Source organism: Nesoenas mayeri (genome assembly GCF_963082525.1).
Source record: "Nesoenas mayeri genome assembly, chromosome: 5".
Lineage (NCBI taxonomy): Eukaryota > Metazoa > Chordata > Aves > Columbiformes > Columbidae > Nesoenas > Nesoenas mayeri.
In genome coordinates this window covers 35,497,550-35,514,089 of record NC_137548.1, presented here as the reverse complement: position 1 = coordinate 35,514,089, position 16,540 = coordinate 35,497,550, and the positions used below count along the sequence as shown (strand labels likewise).

General features: G+C 39.4%; 1 protein-coding gene across 1 annotated transcript in view; it reads left to right on the top strand.

Moving 5' to 3' along the window:
• The window catches only part of GPR176 (G protein-coupled receptor 176), a gene marked incomplete at both ends in the record, with an annotated part of 42,761 nt that extends 26,464 nt beyond the window's left edge, over positions 1-16,297 (top strand). Inside the window, 2 exons of the mRNA XM_080345673.1 lie at positions 13,238-13,490; positions 15,190-16,297. Of these exons, the coding sequence (XP_080201799.1) occupies positions 13,238-13,490; positions 15,190-16,297 (1,361 nt within the window). The remainder of the gene's footprint in view (positions 1-13,237; positions 13,491-15,189) is intronic.
• Positions 16,298-16,540: the final 243 nt, after the last annotated feature.

Sequence of the window (16,540 nt, the reverse complement as noted above, 5' to 3'; positions counted from 1 at the left end):
CCTCAGAATCCTGCTTACTGTGATTCTTGATTACCCTCTAATTCCTTGGCAAGGTTGCTGCCCCTTGTCTCTGTCCTGTGGTTTTGGGAACCAAAGTTGCAGTCTGTGTTCCTGCTGGAACCGCGAGGAGAGCAGTGCCTGCCCCCTGTACCACCACCTCCTTGTCATCCTACGGTGTGACAGCTGAGTCCTCTGCTCACAAGTCACCTCTACTGAGGCTGTTCTGGAGCACAGGCCTCCTGGACCTGGTGCAAACAGCACTTCCCTCCCTGTTTACCCCTTTTATTGCTGTTAGTGGTGTCCTTGTTTTATCAACACATGACATTCTTGCCACCCTTGCTCTATTGTTTCTTCTGATCCTTTTACATATGTTAGTTTCCTTCCCTGTTTAATTCAGACTTATTGTAGTATTTCTGTTGCAAATCTTTACAGGTGGATTTCTGAATGCCTCAGCTAAAGGATCCACATATTTTTCGTGTGTTTAGGTCACTAGTTGGAGTATGCCAAACACCTGTGCATAAATTTTAAGAAAAACTTTTTCTTTGGTTCTGCTATCTTGGAGGACCTTTTGGATTTGTAATAGCAATTTTCCAGGGACTAGTAAAATATAGAAACTTTATCTTGCTCTTCATATTCACCCTAAAGAGCGCAAAATGTGTGTATGTTCCTTTTTTAATGTATCAGGACTAATTATGTAGCTGTTACTTGGAAACGAAAATTTTGCATCCAGTCAACAGAGTTACAAACCAGAAAGAGTTTCGTCTGTAAATGTGTCCATTTGACACCTTTCAGTTTCTTCATCAAAGAGCTGTAATTGCTATAGATTTTTGGCATACATTTCTGTTGCTACTTTGTGGAAGTCAAGGGAAATTGCTGGATTGTTTTTATTTTCTGTTTGTTTGTTTCCATATGTTGTAGAGAGATCTTAAACTATTTCACATGCTGACAGTGGGTGATTCAGTACAAGAGCGGAGCAATTACACAAATATATTGTGCAAGCATTCCCACCCATTGTGACATGGTAATTTTTGTAAGAAAGCATAAGAGAGAAGTGGGTTAAAAATGTAGAAATACAAAAGACAGTTGCTCAAATATAAATAATACCTACCTTGTTTAGTAGTGATAGGTGGGTTGAATGTTTAATAAGCAGAGGTCCATGATACAGCCATTAACATCTTGGTTATTTGTGGATTTACTGCCTGTGTCACAACAAGAGATGTTGTTTTGCAGACAACTGCAGAGAGATGCAAGAAATTTGGAAAGCTTTGCTAATGAGCCTGTATTTGTGTATGTGTACAGGTAAACATTGCAAGCTGTAAGTGATCTGATGGACCCACTTGCTGATTTGCCCCAATCAAAGAAGTCACTGCCTGTGTGCAGTCCTCTTTGGTGGAAAAGGTAGAAAATACATATATGGTTCTTCTCTCTCATTTCTGGTGGCAGCTGCTGTCTTTTATAGAGTTAGTTGTATGCTACATGTGTTTTAGCTTCATTTAATTTGTACGTGCATATGGCTAATACATGGTAGACCATGTATATTTAAAAAAACAATGAAATAATTTTTTAGTTTCAGAAAAAAACCCTAGAAACTAGTTTTAGGTTATGTTGTTCCAGTTTTGTGTTAAATGTCTTCATATTGAAAAATCATACTGAAATCAGTTTGATTGTATTACGCTAATAGACCTAAAAATCCCAGATATCAGCAAAAAGATTCTCTTCAGCTGCATCTAACAGCAAAACACAAGTTAAAATTTTTATACTGCGTATGGATGACTGATGAGGGAGTTTGTGTCACACTAGTGCAAGGTAACATATGGCAAGGTTTTGGTAGTGTTACGGCACGCTTCACTGTAGAGTGTCTTCTGCTGTGCCCAGCAACTTAGGAGATGCAAATAAATATGGATGGTTAATTGTATTTCTAACACTGGAGAAGAAAAGGAGACTTAGAGTAAAAACGAGCATGTTATTTTTCTTTTCTAGTAGAGCAGTCATCTGGATTCCTGATAGGTTAAAAGAAAACTTAAAAATTCTTCCCTCACATCAGGGGTGTATTTTGGCTGAATGTTCTACGGTTTTACAGCTCATCTTGCCCTCAGGGTTATTTTGTTACAAGAGGATGGCCAGACCTAGAATTTTAAAATGTGTTTTTATTCTTCAGGTCAAGAAAAAAATTCAGTATTTCTTCAGTGTGTGTAACTGAATCTGTTTCACTTCAATGTGAGAGACACTTGTGTGTCTCTCTGGATTTTGAGTCATCAGTCCTGATTAGATTGATCTATTCCCTATTGGCCCTGCTGAGGAAATACAGAATGTGGATTAGGTGTAATTTCTGGGCTTTTTTTTTTTTTTTTTTTTTTTTTTTAATAAAAGGAAAAGGGTAAACAATAATATTAGGTTTTCAGTGTTTTCTGTGCAGACATTTGAAAGATGAATGATTGTGGCCTATCTCACTAAGCCAAATACCATTCTGGGCTTAATAGTTCTGTCTTGCAGAGACTGAACCAGGGAACAGCAGCATCTCTTGCGGGGAGGATTTTGAGCAAAGAAAAGGGGACTCAGTTATTAGACGTGTGAAAGAAAGCAGACTGGAGAATGGACATCACGGAAGCCCTGTAGTGGAGTTCTGTTATAAATGGGGGACTGCAGAAAAATGAGAGGAAATACAGGGACAGTCAAGAATAGTTTTTGTAAGTGAAATGTTTGATCAACAAAATCTCAGCTTTTGCTTCAGGGCTGTGTAGGTTTTATGGAAAACAAAAACAAACCAAACCCCACCTCTTGCATCCAGTGATGACAGAAATGTCACCAAGATCTTGACAGTGAAGCACCTTGCCTGCTTTGAGGTATCCTATGGGACCATACCTCTTCCCATTAGTAAGCTGGAATAAATCTGATTTGGCTCTGTAAGTTCTTATTTCCTCAGAGAAATGCCTCACTCTGGTAACTAGACAGAATATTTTTCTGTGGTTTTTTTTGTAGTATTTGATTTAAGAGTCCTACTGATTTTTTTTTTTTTTCAGTTTATAACTCATGGTGTTTCAGACATGTATCAAGAGTCCCAAGCTCTGCTTTCTTCTTCCTAGTGAGTAGCATCTGAGTCCATTCACAGGACTGGGAGGAGTGGAGAGCGCCTTTCATTTCAGAGTCAGCTGTGAAGGAAGGAAAAAAAGCTTTTTTCTAAATACAACAGAAATTAATTGCACTGCATAAGATGTATTAAGCATGCGTAATCTCTGTCTGAAAACATCTGTGTATAAAGAATCAACAGCAAATAAGCCCAGCTGGTGACCAGGTGAATGGCTGCATAGTAAAACTATATAAGGAATTAAATTTTGTTTCTGATAACCTGGCACGTTGGAGAAAGCGAAGCACAGTCAACTTGATGCAGAAATGATATCAGATCTTTCTTGGTTGTATAAAGCAAAAAATAAGTCACAAGACTGTTGGATAGACCAGAAAATAATTTCTGCTCTATGAAATAGCTGTTACTATGGTGTCTTTCAGCTGCAAACTCTATCATTTCAGCTGCAACTGAGGATGAAAATTGATGCTAATGGGTAGGAATTATTTTTTTTAATCAAGAGTGCAAGGTAGCCTCAATTACCAAGGAAAATATAGTCTGTCTTCCAACTGCTAGTAATTACCACAGGCTTTTAAAATTGTGTTCCTCTGTTAAGTATCATTCATTTTAAATTGTGTGTATTTCTGCTTTTTTCCTCAAAAAATAAGCCAGGGGAAATCAGCTAACCAGTAATTTAGTCAGATTGTCCAGTTGGTTGTATACTGTTAGACAGTATAGATCTCACATATCCGCTATGCTACAGTATGGCACAACAACTAATTTCTGTTGTAAGTCTTGTCTTAATATCTTGAATGAACAACTGGAAAAGTATTAGATAAAGAAAAAATACCTTTGCGTAAGCACGATGTTGTTGGGCCATGTCCGTGTTGCGTTCTGGTCTGGTAGCAGTTTGAACAGGTAGGATGGGGAAGGCAGGAGGGAGTGAGGTCCAGAGTGGCAGGCAGGAGGTTGTGGCTCCTGCCTGCTGTGGATGCTGGGGCAGCTTGCAGCCCAAGCCAAAGGCTGGACTTGCTCTAGAAGACACACATTTTTTATACAGCCTCACGAGTGTGAAACTGCCGGTCTCCTCCTGGATTTGATCTTGGTGTGTCGCGCAGAGAGGACAGGGGTCCGCAGATTTCTCCTGGAAGAACCTAGTAGGGACTGAGGCTGAAGCAAAGTTCAGCTGCATCTGCAATGTGAAGTCACCTCTTAGTGACCACATCTCCTTAAGAGCACCAGCCTGCCTGTGTATGAACTGCAGGTGCGTGTGGGCCAAGTCAGACAAAAAGAGAGCTTCTGAAGAGCTGCAACTGGACATCCGTAGCAAGACTGCCCACAGAAGTGGCTACAGGCTCTCTACAAGGAGCTACTGGCGTTATTATTTTAAAACAAATCTTTAATGTACTTGTTCCCTGTGTTGAGACTGCTATTTACAATTAGATTCAGCACAGCAGTCAGGAGAGCTCAAGTACCTCGCTGTGTTGCTTGACATCATCCTGCATAAGTAGTGCTACTCTTGCATCCCCTCCACTGTTTCATGACACGTAGGTTCAAAATGGCCCTTTTCTGAGTTCTTTATAAAACAAAGGGACAAAAGCTATTCCTCTTGTACCATGAAGAACAGACAGATTGGCTGTTTAGAAAAATTACCTGCTTCACTTGTATTCCAGGCCTTGTAGTGTTTCAGTAACAACACCAGATATGCTTTCTGGGGGTGACTGGCACAAAGCCTGTTATAAGAGATGCCAGATGGTTCACTAGATGAGATGATACTTGGTTGGCAAAGGAGATGTAGGATCCAGTACTTCTACTAATGATTTAATGTACATTCATGAAGTGGACGGCAATATTTTTGTGTCTTTGATATCTATTTCCTTTTTAATTTTTGTTTGCTTCCTTTGTAGTAGAGGTAACAGCATTGGTTCCAATGTTATGGGGGGACTCTCATGGAGGTCATGTAAAGTCCTTGGGTTTAAAGATTTTTTATTATATTTTTACAATAAATAAAACAAGCTGGTCTCTTAGGCACTGTGATTCAAAAAATTAATAACTTCGTGAAGATGTATATTTCTGTTGTGGTTAGAACAGTAAATCTGGACCTTCTTTTTTCAGGTTTTTAATTTCCTAGCTTAGGTTTCAAAGGTAGTGCTATACATTTGTCATATTTTCCTGACGTGGCAACAATCCAAGGTCTTTAAGTTGCAGATGCAATATTCTTTAAACTTTTTTCCTTCCAAGGAGCTTGAAGAGTTTCAAGTTCTTTGAGGACATTGGTTTTAAAATAGAGGCAAGGAATTCAGACAAGTCAAGTGTACTTCAGCAAAGTAAGTGGGTTTGGTTATTTCCTTGATTGGCTGAAATGATCGTGGTGGTTGTTGAAGGATGTAGTTTATCGAAAGGGAGAAAATGATTGTTCCTGGCCAGAAATTCTGTCCATTTAATGGGACAATAAGTACAAAAAGTGAAGTGGAAAAAAGAGGCAGTGGATATGAAGAACTGGAGAATTATTGGTGCAGCACTTTCTTTTCTGCCTTCAGACAGCTGTGTCTGAAAGAAATACAAGTGTGTATTCAAGACCTTTAGTATGATGCAGTTACTTTAGAATCTGCCTACAGACAATGAGTTTATAAAATGCTAAGGACAACAGTAAAAAAACATACAAATTGAATTATATTAATGATAATTTCACATAGAGGGTTTGACATTTCAAATACCATAATATCACCCAAGTTATTCTTGCTGTAAAAACAACTTTAAATTTCTTTGTATATGTTTCCTAACTTTACTCCATCTTCACAAGTCGCAGTAGCTGCTCCCAGTGGGTGGCAGAGGTAGGTGTTGGGCTTGGACTTGTCCTAGGTAACACCCCAACAAAACTCAATAACTTAACCTGTACTTGCAAGAAAATCTTCTGCTGCCTTTCTGGGCCTAAGCTGCTGTGAACTAGCTCCTTCCCTAAAATCTTTTCTGCCCTGTAACTATACACTTTCTTGGGAACAGAAACCACATAGACAAGTATCACATTATAAATTGAAGGGCTTCAAATATAATTTACATCTATACTGAAACGCTCTGCAAGTAACTACTCTGTACTGGGCAAATTCGTGCTTGGGGTAGTTCACTTGAGCTCAGTTTGGTGACCAGAGTACCACACTGATAAATCTCTTGCTAATTTTACTTCTAAATCGATACTTACTGTGTAAGGAGGAACATGTGAATGGGGAATGAGAAACATTGTCTTAAAATTAAGGAGATGACTTGGTTTATGAAGGCAAAAGAAGATTCAGTGTACAGCAAACCTTGTTGCAGCGCCGTTCTCTTGCAGCAGACGCTTCATCTTGGATAGAAGACATTCAGTTGCCCACATGCACAAACTGAAGATGAAATAACTATGTTAAACCAGCAAAATAACTTAGCACCCACTCTTTTTCACTGGAGTGCAATTGTTACTTTATCACTGAATTGTGAAGTCGGTAGATAGAATGTTAAAAAGGTTGGATTTGGTTTCAGGAAGATAAGTTTTCCCCTCTTCCCTGCTCCCCACAAGGCATTTCTGGCAGTCTTTTTTAAACTAAAACATATAAGAATTACAAGATTTTGGCCCTGCTTGAGCAGGGGTTTGCTCCACATGATCTCCAGAGGTTCCTTCCAGCCTCAACCATTGTGTGACTCTGTGATAAAGTTACACATTTCTTGAAGCTGTGTAAGTCAACATGTGCCCTCTGGAGATGAATAAATAAACAACACACTTTTTAACATAAGAATGATATTTGCTAGCTACAGATCATGGGTTGCCAAATACATTTCCAGTGAACCACCTTTTGAGTGAGGTTTGTCTTCTAACAGAATAAGTTCTGCAGAAAACGTCTTCTTTAAAATACCTCAGAAATTAATATAAAAGAGAGATTTTGAGAATTGCAGATGTAAATCACCCTGGTGTTTCAACAAGAGGAGTTTTTCCCATTCATCATGTTGACAGAACCTGTGACTTTGTTTCAGTTAGTTGTTTTCAGTGGAAGGTTTCAATGGCTAAAGCCCAGTTTCCAACCTTTTTCATTGGTTCCCGGTTTGCATGTCCCTGCAGAGGGCTGCCAGCTCCCTTCTGGCACGGCTGCATGAGTGTGGGGTGGGTACAAAGGATGGGGGGATCCCGGGAACCCCACTTGGGGTGAGAGGGAAGTCAGTGAGCAGAGGAAGGCAACCTGTGAGGAGGAGGATTTAGCTCGCGCATGGGCCTTGTTTTGATTCAATTATTCGCTGATTAATGTTAACAAAAATGTGAGATGAATGTTATACCCAGCTAATGGATTGGGTTCACTGAGTTAACTGACAAAGAGCAATATAACCTCTTTTTGGATGACGGCATGACGGATGCTTTTATTTTTGATAACAGTCTCTGGTTTCCATGGGGCTTGTCCTTCTGCTTGTTAAAGGTATTATTAAGAATCTTTCACATTATTTGAATCATTGCTATGAGCTATTATTTCAAAACCATCTCAGCTGTTGATGCGTGCGTCAACACTTCATGTCTGGCAGTGAAATCTGAGGAGGATAAAACTTGGAAAGGGAGCGAAAGTATTTTTTGCTTTGAATTATGCTAATGCACTCAATAACATTAATGCTCTGAGACTGTTACACCTTGCAGGTACAGTGAACTTGAAACACTATAAAGGCTTGAAGGACATTGTCTGGACAGTGTGCTGTGTTGGATCATTCTTGTATTTACTTTCTCAGTGTGCTTCTGTGCAGCTTCATGTACTGTGTGGCTGCTTACCTGTGATATTTGTATATTAAAAAAAAATGTAAGGGATGACTGGAAGCAACCTGGATACAGCGGAATTAGTATACAGTACGTGGAGATTTTATTGAATATTGATAATTATTATGTCAGAGGATAAAACTGACTCTGGTGTTGTTTGCCAGGCTTTATACATGTGTGTGTTTCTTATGTAAAAAAAAAAAAGAGCTGCTTCTCATGCAGTGGTTACCTTTAATATGTTCTATTCCTCTTTTTGACATGGAGAAATTTACAAAGGCACAGACAAGCTGGGTACTTACCTCCTGCTCCTTCAGTCTGTGTACTGACAAGGTTGCCCATTGATGTCAGGTGCAGTAAGGGTTTTATGTAAACATAGCTCATTCTCTGAGAAGACCAGAGATACACTTTTCCTTTTTACATGAAAAACACTTCATCTTTTAGTGGTGGAATTCTGTGCAACTGGTATGGGATGTGCTTTGTCACATGTGATTTTTTGTAAGTGACACTCATGTCCAGGCAGTAATGACTTAAAGAAATGGCAAGAGGCTGGTTTCCAGTTGCTTGTTCACTCTAACTTTCCCTGGATGCCTCCCAGCTAACCAGTACAATCTCAGGTAATTTACAAAAGTCTGAGTCCGAGGTCATGTAGCTCTAGACCAGCTGTCCAGCAGAAACACCTCAAAAAGTTACCCGTGGTAGAAAATGACAGTTTTGCTCACTGTGGGGATGTGCAACAGCCTCGTACAGTCATAAGCACAGGAGAATACTGGTGTTAGACTGGTGTATTTCAAGGGTTCAGCAGTGAATGACTAATACATAAGGAACAGAAAAGTGTCTCTAGATGTGAAAAGATTTGGAGTGAATTGCTATAATGCGTGTTGAATTACCTTGTTGCCTGGAACATTGTTATCCTCCTCCATGGAGAGGAGTTGCTGGGGGAAGGTGAGGGGCAATGAAATGGGAAATGCATGCAGTTTTGTTCTGAAGCTTCTTAACATTTAACGCTGTGCAAAGTTTCTGGTGTAATATTTCCTCTGAGTGGGTGGCTTTGAGATGTGTGAAGGGAAATATTTGATTTGAAGGCATCAGCAGAAAGAATTACCAGTCTATAGTGAAGCTGATCTGGTTCATCAGAGCAGCTTATTAATTTACAGTTTACAATTGGAAGTAGAAAAGAATGTTTCCCTGAGGGATATTCACTCACTAATTTTCCAGTGTCTCAGGGGGGCACCTGTGTCTGCTTACCCTTTTACCCCCTTTCAGGCTCTGACTTTATTTTGTCTTTCTAGAGAGTTCTTCCTCGTCTTAGAACCAATATCTTTTCCACACGTTTTTCTTTCCATCTCCATTTAGGATCAGTCAGCATCAGAGGTAATTTAATTTCCTTGTGACTCTCTGATATATAAATGACAATATGGCATAATTTGTAGAAGTAATTAAACAATTGAGAATCTGGAGTCTTGAATGAAGCTCCTCTGTAGGACCTTGAAGAAGACATCAGGAGCTCTCTAGCAGCTTCTGAAGTATTAATTAAAAACCCTCTGATTTCTTTATTTTTCCATTCTTCATTTATGTTAATTCTAATGGAGTTGAAACTTGCTTTGGAAGTAAGGTTATAAAATCAGTGCAATTCAAACTAAATGAAAGATTTAAATTCCAAATAAATAAATAAACCCACAACCAGCAAAACCCTCCAGCTTCTCTCGTCCTCCAGAGCATTGTAATAATATATTATTGCTATGTGAGAAATACTTCTTTAATAGATGGAGAGTTAGAGATATTTTTGAAAGCAGGTGGTTTGATGACTGAATATCTCCTAGCAACATAGGAAGCTTTAAATACAACTGACTGACTACTGCCTGTGGAATATATTGTCAAGCCCAAAGCACCTGCCAAAACCAAATGATGATTCCATTCTTTAAAACACATAATGTAGTAAATATGTAACTCAATATTTTGTCAGCTACCAGAAAGCAATTTGCACAAGACATGACACAATATATAGAAAATTAAATTCCAAACGACATTAAAGTACGGCAAACTTAAATAGTATGTACATGAGGTAGATTTTAAAGTTAATACTGCATGTTTCTATTGAAATGGTGCACTGTTTTATCAAGAACTTGACTTTCTGGTATTCCTTGGCACTTGCCCCTTGGAATACACATTGGCTATGTGAACAAGAATATGATCTTGCTGACATTTTATGTGGGCAACCATAGGAATACTCTACTTGGCAAATAAAAGCTTGGAGTTTTTCATTGGTTAGGGAAAAAATCAAGCCGAAGAGTGGCAGTGTCAACAGAGAGAAGTGTGGGGGACTGCAGCTGCTTTTTCATATATCAGTCAGCAGCTTAAGATGCTGCTTTCTCTCTCATCGTGTATGCTTTTAGGTAACCTACAAAACCACTAACAAATCTGACTGCCTCAGAAATTGATTAGCCTTCAAGTAAAAAGAGCTGCTGTAAGTGGCAATGATATATAGTATCAACAACATGCTGTTGTTGATATAGTCTACAGTAAGAAAATGACTTTTCTTGGACGTGGGAAGCTAAGCTCTACTGTGCATGCTGTCCAACTGCAGCAGAGTAAATGGAGCTGTGTTATCAAGCAATATAATATTTTTATGCTGGTATCTATGCTATGGTTCATCTGGTGGTACTGCTCAGTATATCTCCAGGAGAAATAAAATAGAGGAGGATCATATTTTATCAAGATGATACTAGCCTTTACAAGCTAGTCACTGTTATTGCTAAACAACTAGCTCACACACAGACTATGCAGTGAGCACAGCTGCATAATTTGGCTACTACTGAGAATGTTACTAATTCACTAATACCTGTCATTCAGGGCAATTTTTGCTTGGTGCACAGTGAACTGGATAACAAAGAATTATTGCAATATTTTTTCAATATGAAAATTTGAACACAGCTTAATAAGTCTTATGCACTGAGCTATTACATTTTTTTTTTGCCTTGGATTTGCTGTCTGGTAAGATGATTTAATGACTATTGCTTAGTGTCTTATGGAAAGAGTTATTTAATAAACTACATTAGAATTGATTAGCTGGGGGACAGTATCATCAAGAGGTATGTGCTCCACTTGAGATTTTTCTCCATTAAAAACACTGTGAATGATGACTAGGGAGAGCTGTATAGTTAGCTTTCATTTCTTTGTCAGATCATTTCATGAAAGGATTAATGCTTTCTGAAAATAACTCTGGTGCTTTGTTTACAAAGAATGCTTGTGAAACCCTTAAGAAAACTTTGCATGTTTTTGTGCTGGCTTTATGATGTTTATGTGACAAACACTTAGCTGAAATAATAGGCAGCTTTCAGTTTCAATTGGACAACTCAAAAACAAATAATCTGTGCATATCTTTAAAAAAATGTGTGCTTCTAACCTACGTGGGTCACCTTGCACATTCACCTGCTGCCTGCCAGTTCTAACGCGGAAAGTTTGTATTTCCCGCTGCTGTCAGTGGGTCTTCAAACGCTCTATCTGGGGATGGCACTGAGAAGCTCAAGCAGTGGGTGCTGGAGCCAAAGTGGTGCCTGTGCAGGGGCCGGGAAGCCGGGACCAGGCAAGGTGATGTCGAACACATGTGTCCCACACAGCTGAGGGAGCAGGGGCCCTCCTGCCCCTGGAGCTCTGCATTGGGACATCTGCATCCACCTGGGTACCACATAAAGTGTCTGCCACAGTGTCTGATCAGCCTAAGAGTTTGCTGCCACTTGTGTGTCACCTGCCCTGGGACAGTAAATCCAGAGTCAAGAAGGCAGGGAGCAGAGAAACAGAACAGGCTGTCTGCTTCTCACTGCCCTCTCCATACTCAGCATCACTCCCCTCTGCCTGAATAGACAGATGGCGAAAGGGACACCTCAGTCTGAGCAGACCAAGGCAGAACAGGACGGAGCTATTGCTGAGACAAGACGCAGTGCAGATCCACGGGCAGTGGGTCTGTGGAGCTGAGTGCACGCTGGGTGGTTCGCAGCGAGTGGTTAAGTACAGATGGGCCATTCCCACTGCCAGCCACCCTGGGCTGCCCTGTCTTTGGCAGTCCTGTGTGTGTGAAATGCACTTTGAACAAGCAAGCATTTCTGTGGTCATACAGTGGGTGTCTGTATTTCCTTCACCTGTAGTAATGTCTTTAACTTTTATTAATTTAAGTGACCAAAGCTTTGAGGATTGTGGTTGTTTTATGACATTCAAGATGAAACTTCAGTTTTAAATTCATATTCATTTTTGCACAGCTCTAGAAAACCTTTTTTTTTTTTTTTTAATTGGTAGCGCTTTTTTTAAAAATTAAGCAAACATCTTGGTAAAGGCAGGTTTTTAAAGGAGAGATCACATTTGATATTATGAGTTTTCTGGCATCTTGGTATGCATTAGAAGGGGCCCAGAGCTGCAGGCAGTAAGAACAGATTGCTTCATTTGCTCTTGTGCTTTTGCTGCGTGAGTTAGAATCATAGGGAAATTTGTGATTAAAAATTTGTTTCTATTGTCTGATATTTCTTCCTGAGATCTGCACAGACTAAGATACAATGATAAGGGATAAATAGTGTCTGAGCTAATGCTGGTTTCTCTCTGTACTTCTCCTCCACTGCCACCCATTCACCCTATTTGGAACTAATATGTAGGGCTTGGAAATCCAAAAGAGCGTTTGCATTCTCTGTGTACTTTTGTGAAGCTGTTCATCGAGTCTTTTTTTTCTTTTTTTCTTTTTGCTTGTCCCATTTGTTTAATTCCATGTTATTATGTATGGATAAAATCTCTTGTAAAAAATAAAGACTAGTTTCTTCTGGATGTGGCTTCACACAGGCCTGTCAGTGCCACTGAAGTGGCCAGTGTAAAGAAAAGCAAGCTGCTGTGATCGGCTTTCACACAAACAGATTAAAACGATATTGTTTTTGTTATGTTTACTTACAGTGTATTTTTATCTTTAAAATAATTATGCACTAGTTACTAAAATATGAGCACTTCAGCAAATTTATATATTTATATACTCAAGATGGCTCATTTAATGCAAGAGTCAATATAAGCATCTGAAACCATGGTTTGGATATCCTACTTACATATTTGTCTCTGATATTCCCTAATTCATTCTTTACTAGACACTGAGGGGAGATAGCTGGGGAGCAATTGTTCTCAGTCATCTAATTTATAAAGCCATTAGCCATCACACAGACTTTTTAGTTTGGGCAGTGCGATGGCTCAAATCAGTGATTCCTGGCAAACTCCAAGCAAGTATTTTTATTTACAGTACAAATGAACATTCAAATATGTTAATATTATTGTTGTTGGGTTTGGGGTGTGGGTGGTTGGTTGATTTTTTGGGTTGTTTTTTTTTTGTTTGTTTGTTTGGTTGGTTGGTTTTTTTTTTCTTTGTTTAACCTCCCTGTTTCTGCTGACAGGTAACATAATGGTGCTGTGGTCAACTTGCAGAACATCGGTACTTAAATCTGTAACAAACCGGTTCATCAAGAATTTGGCCTGCTCGGGGATCTGTGCCAGCCTGGTCTGTGTGCCTTTTGACATTGCTCTTAGTGCCAGTCCACACTGCTGCTGGTGGATCTATACCATGCTCTTCTGCAGAATTGCCAAGTTTCTACACAAAGTCTTCTGCTCAGTGACCATCCTTAGTTTTCCAGCCATTGCTCTTGACAGGTAAGAGATCCAATTTGCCAGGATCCTTGATTTTTCTTTCTTCTTTCTGCCTTTCAAACCCTTTTCTTCTTTTCACATTAGTCTTGTAAATGCTATTTAGTGTTGCCTTATGCCATTACATGGACTGCTTTTGTTCCAGTGCTTTGCTTATAGTATACAGCTTCTTTCCCAGATGTATTGGAATAAATATTCTTCTCTGTAACACTGAAAACGTTTATTTTTCAGTTTATTCTGATGTCTCTGGACATTTATAAAGGACTTTGAGTCTATAGTTATGTCTTCAGGGAAGCTTTTATCCTCTTTTTCTTCTTGTTAATAATGCTTGTTCAGTAAAGGAACTTGAAGCCAAACATCTTTGGACTATAGACAAGGTGCACATTTTTAACTGTGGAAGTTGAAAGCCGTTGCCTGTTGGAAGAATTTACCAATGTTTGAGGTAGATTGTCCATCAATTTCTAATTCCAAATGTAGATTTGTTTGAAGAAAAGCCCAAACAGTGTTAATACCACCAGAATTAATCTGGAGGGGTTTTGTATGTAGAAGATAAGTCTAAAACAAAAGCAACCCTTTGGATTGTCTCAGTTTTTGGATTTCAGTCATTTTGCTCATTATTATTAATAAATGCACAGCTCTATCATCTTAAGAGTGAGTGTGAGTTAGATATATTTAAGGAAGGGTGAGTACTAGTTTAATACAGTTTACTTTACTAAAACAGTGGATTTATACATGTTGGATAAAATGATGGTTAATCTGTTACTGTGTCTCACCACAGAATATGTTAGCTCCACAAAACCAAACTGTGTACCTAATAAAGTGGTATATCTCTTACTTTAATGTTGATGTCTTGATAAATGCAATATTGCTATCTGTAATGCACACCTACGTTGCCCCTGGAACAGCATTTCATTTGCCCTTGACCAGTAAAGCTTATGATCTTCCTCACAAAAAGCGCAACCACTACTCACAATGGTAAGTGTAAAAGGATAGGTCCCTCATGAAAAGTCTGTGAGCTTAAAAGCTCACAGTAGTAAGCAAACAGTGAATCAGTGCCTGAAATTTGAAGTGCATGTCAGAGATTTTCTTTTTGTTTGTTTGTTTTAAAAAATGCACACAATATTCAGTGTTGACTACTCTTTTGCTCAGGGCCTTGCCAACCAGAGTTTGTGCAAAACAAAACCCCATTGTACTTCCAGCAGATGGGTACATGTAATTTGTGACCAACAGCTTTTTCCAAATGTTCAGAGGAAAACAATCATAAAGCAGCTTTTCAAATTAACTACTGTCTGGCCTTTCAGTGTAGCATATCTATGCCTCCATCATGTTTTCTGAAATTCTGTGCTGTGTGCAATATACTGCCCAGTGTACAAGTAAGTAAATGATCAAATCTTCAAAATAATGTTCATGCACATCCGCCAAAATTGTATAGTCCCAAGTATTGGAAGAATTGTTCACCACTAATAATGTGATCCTGAAGTTTGAATATTCTTCTTTTTTTTTTTTTTTTTCTACAGACAGACCTGAAAAGGCAAACACTTGGGGTTTTTTTCTTTCGTTAGCAGGTAGTCAGTTGGCAACCCTGTTAGGGATTTGGGGAATTATACTTAGACAGCTCCTGAGAGGCTTCTTGTAAGCGCTATGCTTTACTATAGACTTCACCCTTTGCATTGTATCAATTGTTGTTTGTTGGCTTTTTTGACAGGTACTACTCTGTTTTATACCCTCTGGAAAGAAAAATATCTGATGCAAAATCCCGAGACCTGGTTATCTATATCTGGGCCCATGCAATAGTGGCCAGCGTTCCAGTGTTTGCTGTGACCAATGTGTCTGATATTTATGCCATGTCCACCTGTTCTGAAACTTGGAGTTACTCCCTTGGCCACCTGATATACGTCATCATCTACAACATCACCACTGTGATTGTACCAGTGGCTGTGGTATTTCTCTTCATGATTCTTATTCGCAGGGCACTGAGTGCCAGCCAGAAGAAAAAAGTCATTATAGCTGCCTTAAGGACCCCTCAGAATACAATTTCTATCCCTTATGCCTCCCAGCGAGAAGCTGAGCTTCATGCCATGCTGCTTTCCATGGTTATGATATTTATTTTCTGCAGTGTCCCCTATGTGACTTTGGTGATTTATCGCACCATACTCAATATTTCAGATATTTCAGTCTTCTTGCTCCTCACTGCCATTTGGTTGCCCAAGGTCTCTTTGCTGGCCAATCCTTTGTTATTTTTAACTGTTAATAAATCTGTACGGAAGTGCTTAGTGGGGACAATAGTACAGTTGCACCAAAGGTATAGTAGGAGAAATATGGTCAGCTCGGGTGGTGTTGCAGATGCTCATCTGGAGCCCCATGTCCATTCGGGGAGCCAGCTTTTGGAGATGTTTCATATCGGGCAACAACAAATCTTTAAGCCAACGGAAGATGAGGAGAATGAGACCAAATCCATTGGCTCTGGTGACTTTCAGCAGAAAGAAATTCCTACCACCAGCGTAGAGGTGGGAGAGACTTTGCTTCACAAGTTTATACCGCAGACGACTGCAGACTCTGCAGCTCAGGTGGCGCCAGCTGTGCCCACAGAAGCTGAGATGGTAAATGACAAGTATGCCATGCAGTTTGGTTTTGGACCCTTTGAGCTGCCTCCACAGTGGCTCTCAGAAAACCGAAACAGTAAGAAGCGACTCCTGCCTCCTTTGGGGAATACCCCTGAAGAGCTAATCCAAACAAAACAGCCTAAGTGTAAAGCAGAAAGAAAAATCAGCAGAAACAATAAAGTCAGTATCTTTCCCAAGGTGGATTCTTAGCAAGAGCAGGAGCTTTAAGTGACAGAGGAAGGTCACCTTCTGTTATATGTGTGATCCCATGGATCTTTGGTATACTGAAATTTGTTACAGGCTGATTTCTTTGGTGCCAAATGTAATTTAAACAAACAAACAAAAGGGAAACATATAGACAACTGTTCCTTATTAATTTGTTTTCATCAAAATAATGTATCAAAAGGTGGCAATTCTTGGTTTTATCTGTGAAATCCCTACAATGATACGTGC